The 6,685-nt window shown below is 45.3% G+C and overlaps 1 protein-coding gene across 2 annotated transcripts in view; it reads right to left on the reverse strand.

Moving 5' to 3' along the window:
- Positions 1 to 696: 696 nt before the first annotated feature.
- Positions 697 to 6,685, reverse strand: part of LOC143281604 (anti-sigma-I factor RsgI6-like) — a 27,722-nt gene continuing 21,733 nt past the window's right edge. For both annotated transcript variants that reach the window (XM_076586848.1, XM_076586847.1), the window contains 4 exons: positions 5,197 to 5,368; positions 3,740 to 3,850; positions 2,471 to 2,689; positions 697 to 1,018 (listed from right to left, as the gene is read on the reverse strand). In XM_076586848.1, the coding sequence (XP_076442963.1) occupies positions 797 to 1,018; positions 2,471 to 2,689; positions 3,740 to 3,850; positions 5,197 to 5,368 (724 nt within the window). In that variant the 3' untranslated portion in view covers positions 697 to 796. The remainder of the gene's footprint in view (positions 1,019 to 2,470; positions 2,690 to 3,739; positions 3,851 to 5,196; positions 5,369 to 6,685) is intronic.

The raw sequence follows: 6,685 nt of genomic DNA on the forward strand, positions 1-6,685 counted from the left end.
CCACTTATGGTAGTTGAGAAAATGCCAATGTTAAAGTTTAACGCGCGCGCGCACACAGACACAGACACAGACAGACACACACACACACACACGCACACGAACAGCCGGGACCGAGTGACTGTGCAGAATTACTTCAGTTCGTTCACACACTGACGTCACAGTGAATCAAAAGGATAGACAGTTCTGTAAGTAATTAATTCAGATCATGAATCCGAAGACCACAAAGATCTGAACTGACAAACCGACCAGAATCAGTGGGATTGGGGGTGGGGAAGGGATGGAAGAGAGGGGGGAGAGAGAGAGAAAGAGAGAGAGAACTACATTACGCGTTAACATTGGTCTACATCTCGATTTGTTATATGAATAATAATCTGAAAACAAAAGGACAACGAATATGAAGGCGCGTATTCGTATAATTAGCTTTATTATTGAATACATCGTATATAAAGAATATGAAAGCTGAACTGAAAACAGAGGGGTAAGTATAACTGAAGGTTCGAATTCATATTATTAGCTTTATAACAGAGTATAATGTATATAAAGAATATGAAAGCTGAAAGCAAACGCACAGCAAATATGAAGGTGCGTATTCACGTACATGTAGCCATAGCTTTATAATAGAATAAAATTTAATGTAATATTCCGATTAGTAAGTTACATATGATTAAAAAAAAAAAATTCATATAATAATATAGATATGATTTTAAACAGATTCTTCGTTTTCAGAAACAAACATCATAGACATCTGCAAAAAATCCACTTTTGTTGTTGTTGTTGTTGTTGTTGTTGAATAAACTCATTCGTAAACAGAAATGCGAACATCATGTGGCGATTTGCCGAGCTGGAATGTCTCAGTCAGATGACTCAGTTCCCTCCCTTGATAGCGCACGCGCACTTGGTAGTCGCCATGGAAACCCCGGACTGTGAAGGTTGGTCCAGATTGTTTCAGTGTCCGCTCCTCCTTCGTCATCCATTGGTTCTCCCACAGATCCAAGAACTTCTTGCCAGCTGCCGTCAGCTGAAACATAAACACAGTATTTGTATTTCTCTTTTTATCACAACAGATTTCTCTGTGTGAAATTCGGGCTGCTCTCCCCAGGGAGAGCGCGTCGCTACACTACAGCGCCACTTTTTTTTTTTTTTTTTTTCCTGCGTGCAGTTTTGTTTGTTTTTCCTATCGAAGTGGATTTTTCTACAGAATTTTGCCAGGAACAACCCTTTTGTTGCCGTGGGGTCTTTTACGTGCGCTAAGTGCATGCTGCACACGGGACCTCGATCGGTTTATCCGGCCGCTCTCATCCGATTGACTAGCGTCCAGACCACTACTCAAGGTCTAGTGGAGGGGGAGAAAATATCGGCGGCTGAGCCGTGATTCGAACCAGCGCGCTTAGATTCTCTCGCTTCCTAGGCGGACGCGTTACCTCTAGGCCATGGCTCCACTCCGTATGAACACTGAGCTCCCCCGCACAGGTCCAAGAAGAGGAGGAAGAAGATCAAAAGGTCTTGTGCAAACTGATCTTAATGCATACTGCTCCAATGATAGATATACGTTTACCTCCACAGTGGCCGCCACCATCATCACCACCATCAATAAAGTTATCTGAAATGTCAGCTGTAAGGTAAGACAAAAAGGTTGATTTTTTTATTTTTTTTTTAGTAGGATTGAGTTTAACGACCTAATGACTGACGCCTGTAAAGTCAAGCTGTTCATGGCTTGGGTTTTGCTTCAGTGAAGGCTGTGTTGTTCGAAGGAGTGAGTCCTGGTTGGTTGTCTTGTCTTGAAAAAGAAAAAAGAAAATAAACGCTGACCCCAAGCTCGGAATTGGGAAGTACCACATATATTAAAATAAAAGTCATAAAACGCTCACCCCAAAGCAGAGAAGTGGGATGGCAGTCGCGGTGCAAGAAATAAACATATCATATAAGAATAAAAAAAAAAATGAATTAAAGAACACTCATCCCAAACACGAAAGAGGGAGGGAACTTCTTGTGAAAGAAATAAACATATCAGAATAGAATAAAATAAACGCTCACCCCAAGCACGGGAGTGGGGAAGAAGCGATCGTCAGTGGGTTAAGAAAAAAAAAGAAGAAAAAAAAGAAGATAAAATAAAATAAACGTTCACCGCAAGCAGAGAATGGAGAAGGAAGTCCTGGTGAAAGCAATAAACATATCAAAATGAAATAAAGATAAACGATCACCCCATGCACGGGAATGGGAGGGAAGTCTTGGTGAAAGAAATAAACATATATATATATATATATATATATATATATATATATATATATATAAAAGAAGAATATGATGATAATAATAATAATAATAATTAAAAGATGAAATAAACGCTCACCCCCAAGTACGGAAGTGGGAGGGAAGCTCTGATGTAAGAAATTAACATATCAAAATAAACTTTAAAAATAGCAACAACAACAAACACACACACACACACACAAAACAAAAACCCGCAGACCGTCAAATGTTCTCCCGTGACGAGCGCCGCGTGAGGCCCCCTGCTGTGCGCCCTGTCCCAGAAGCCCCAGAGCAGGATGCCCTCTACGGCAGGGTGGCTGTAGAACGCCCGCATGGCCAGCTCCACGAACCGCGCTCGTTCCTCCTCGTCCGCCGCCACGACGTTGAACTCGGTCACCCACACGGGCAGCCCGGTGTCCGCCAGTCTGTCCAGGCGATCCTGTCAGTCACTCAGGGATAAGAAGGTGATGGGGGAAGGGGGGTTGGGGGCGTGGTGGGTTGGCGTGGAAGGGAACACGCGGCTTAGATTTATGGTATAGTATAGTATTTTATTACTCTTTTTTTTGTTTTTTTGTCACAACAGAGTTCTCTGTCTGACATTCGGGCTGCTCTCCCCTCCCCCAGGGCGAGCGTGTCGTTACACTGAGAGCGCCACCCCTTTTTTTTTCTGCCTACAATTTTTATTTGTTTCTCCTATCGAAGTGGCTTTGTCTACATAATTTTGCTTGGGACAACCCTTTTTGTTGTCGTGCGTTCTTTCATTTGCGCTAAGTGCACGCTGCACACAGGACCTCGGTTTATCGTCTCATCCGAATGACGAGCGTCCAGACCGCGGCCACTCAAGGTCTAATGGAGGGGGAGAAAATACTGGCGACTGTGCCGGGATTCGAACCAGTGTGCTCAGATTCTCTCGCTTCGTAAGCAGACGCGTTACCTCTAAGTCATCACTCCACCGTTATGTAGTTTTTGTCGTGTTATATATATATATATATATTTGTATTGTATTTCTTTTTTTCTTATCTTTGTGAAATTCATGCTGCTCTCCCCAGGGAGAGCGCATCGCTACACTACAGCGGCACCCCCCTTTTTTGTATTTTTTTTCCTGCATGTAGTTTTTTAAATTTGTTTTTTTCAATCGAATTCGATTTTTCTACAGAATTTTGCCAGTAAATGTAAAGCGCTTTGAGCTAAATTATTTGATTAGGCGCTATTTAAATGAACCTGTTATGATGATGATGGTGATGATTATAACTGTAAAACTGTAAACGTGTGTGTATGTATGTATGTATGTATATATGTATTTCTCTCTCTCTCTCTCATGTATACATACATACATGCATGTAATATGTATATATATATATGTGTGTGTGTGTTTGTGTGTGTTTCTTTCTATCTATCTATATCTATATTTTATGTATGCTCGTATGTATGTATGTATGTATGTACAAAGTAATTTTTTTTCTCAAACAGACGATATCTAAAAGTTGACCTTGATCAAGAAGGGGTCTGGTCTCTCCTCAGTGTAGAAGTGGCACTGTGCTCCCAGACCGGACAGACCCACGTCGGCTGCCTTCAGCCTGTGTGCTTGAGCCACCAGTGCCTGCACAGCAGTTTCAGTCTCTCTGCCGGCGTTCTGGACAAATCCATACGCGCTACACCGGCCATATCTGCTAGGCAGATGCCTGACCGCCAACAGCCTAACCTGACGCGCTGGTCAGGCCGTGAGTGCATGCATGTATATTTTGTGTGCCAATCAGAGTGTAGTTCTTCTTCTTCTTCTTCTTTCCGTTACACGACCAACATCGCCTTGCCGATGACTCTGTCGTGGTTCATGCACGCTGGGTATTTTCGTGTCTCCATAACCCACCGAACACTGACATGGGTTACAGGATCTTTAACGTGCATATTTGATCTTCTGCGTGCGTATACAAACGAAGGGGGTTCAGACACTAGCACGTCTGCACATATGTTGACCTGGGAGATCGGAAAAATCTCCACCCTTTACCCACCAGGCGCCATTACCGTGATTCGAACCCGGGACCCTCAGATTGAAAGTCCAACGCTTAAACCACTCGGCTATTGCGCCCGTCTTCTTTTAAGGAATTCCCCAGAGGACAACACGCTCTCGTTGTCGTGGGTTCTTTTTCAGTGCGATAAGGGCGTGCTGCACGCGGGGCTTCGGTTTATCCTCTCATCCGAATGACTAGACGCTCAGCATGATTTTCCGGTCTTCTTCTTCTTCTGCGTTCGTGGGCTGCAACTCCCACGTTCACTCGTATATACGCGAGTGGGCTTTTACGTGTATGACCGTTTTTACCCCGCCATGTAGGCGGCCATACTCCGCTTTCGGGGGGATTTTCCTGTCAAACTTGCGGGAGAAAGGGCGAGAGCGGAAATCGATCCCAGACTCTCACGAACACTGCATTGGCAGATGAGCGTCTTATCTGTTCATTTAACCTTCCTTCTTGCACGTCTGCCGCATTATGTAATGTACACGCCGAATTCATTCACATGTATTCGTGTTTCGTGTAGTGGTCTTCAATCTTACATCGAGTTGTAAAGAAAAGAAATGGGGAGTTTGTGTGTGTGTGTGTGTGTGTGTGTGTGTGTGTGTTTGGGGTGGGGGGGGGAGGGTACTGGTTTGTTTCATTCTTGTATGTATGCACGTGCACACTAACACTAATGCATGCATGTGTATTTCTGAGTGTACGTTTACAGTATACGTACGTATGTCGTAATGAAGACGTGTATGCACACACACACACACACACACACACACACAGCCCTCCACCCCCACCACCCCACCCTACCACCACCACTCTCCCCACACAGTCATTTTCAACACTGTTTTTGTTTGCTTTTGTTCTTTGTTGTTTTTTTCTGCGCGTGGCTTGCGCGTGCCACCCTCCCCCCCCCCCCCCCCCCAGCCTCCCTCCCCACACTGACCCCAGTGGCAGTGCCGTGTGCCACCACATTGTAGTCGTTGAGGAAGAGGCGGACGGTGGGGTCATGAAGGTGGGCCGTGCGGTACGGGGTCAGCTCGAAGCCGAAGTCTTGCAGGCGGCGCTGGTACCAATGCCCGTGCACGTTCTCATTGTTCACGTCCCAGTGGTCCAGGCTGCAAGGACCGTGACGATGACCACACCCACTTACTGAACTCATTTGTGTATTTGTTTTTGTTTTTGTATTTCTTTTTATCACAACAGATTTCTCTGTGTGAAATTCGGGCTGCTCTCCCCAGGGAGAGCGCGTCGCTACACTGCAGCGCCACCCTTTTTTTTTTTTTTTTTCCTGCGCGCAGTTTTTAAAATTTGTTTTTCCAATCGAATTGGATTTTTACTACAGAATTTTGCCAGGAACAACCCTTTTGTTGCTGTGGGTTCTTTTACGTGCGTTAAGTGCATGCTGCACACGGGACCTCGGTTGATCGTCTCATCCGAATGACTAGCGTCCAGACCACTACTCAAGGTCTAGTGGAGGGGGAGAAAATATCGGCTGCTGAGCCGTGATTCGAACCAGCGTGCTCAGATTCTCTCGCTTCCTAGGCGGACGCGTTACCTCTAGGCCACCACTCCACTTTTGTGTGCATCATCAGGCAGTGTATAAATTGTAGTCCAGGAAAGAAGATAGATTTTATGCAAACCGATTCCCTTATAAGTTGTATAATACGACTATATAAAGTCTACCGAAAAATGATCGGGGGGGAAATTGGACCGAAAATTAATTTTGAAAATTTGTGTTTCTGTTCGCGCGCGCTACTTCTGACACGATGGGACGACCATACAAGCAGTGCGCACACACACTAAGTGATGCCTGCAAGCCGCGTGACGTGGCCGGCTTTGTTCTTGCTCACAAGGACGCTGGGTTAAAGGAAGAGATCCAACGAGAAGCTTATTTATTGCCCAGCCTTCCCGATCGCAAAGGGACCATTTCAAGGCTGAACACAAGCCAGCTGATTTGGATGCTACTAGCGCCTATCCTCGGTCAGAGACCAAGGTCTAAGCGCTTTACAAAATCGGGGTAAACAATTTGCACAACAGCCTGCCTGCCTGCGCAGAGCCGACTGACACCTGCCATAGGGCGCTCATCATTCGTTTCCCGTGTCTCATTCAATCAGGTTTCAGTCACGCGCACAGACACACTGATACAGACATGTAACATTTTACGTGTATGACCGTTTTCTTTATTTACCTCGCCTTACCCCGCCATGTTGGCAGCCATACTCCGTTTACGGGAGGGGAGGGGGTGTATGCTGGGTATGTTGTTGTTTCATAACCCACCGAACACTATCATAGATTACAGGATCTTTAACGTCCGTATTTGATCTGCGCGAGTATGTACACACGAAAAGGGTTCAGGCGTTAACAGGTCTGCACATATGTTGACTGACGTGGGAGATCGGAAAAATCTTCACCCTTTACCCACCAGGCGCCAT

The sequence above is a fragment of the Babylonia areolata genome, chromosome 4 (genome assembly GCF_041734735.1).
Source record: "Babylonia areolata isolate BAREFJ2019XMU chromosome 4, ASM4173473v1, whole genome shotgun sequence".
Classification (NCBI taxonomy): domain Eukaryota; kingdom Metazoa; phylum Mollusca; class Gastropoda; order Neogastropoda; family Buccinidae; genus Babylonia; species Babylonia areolata.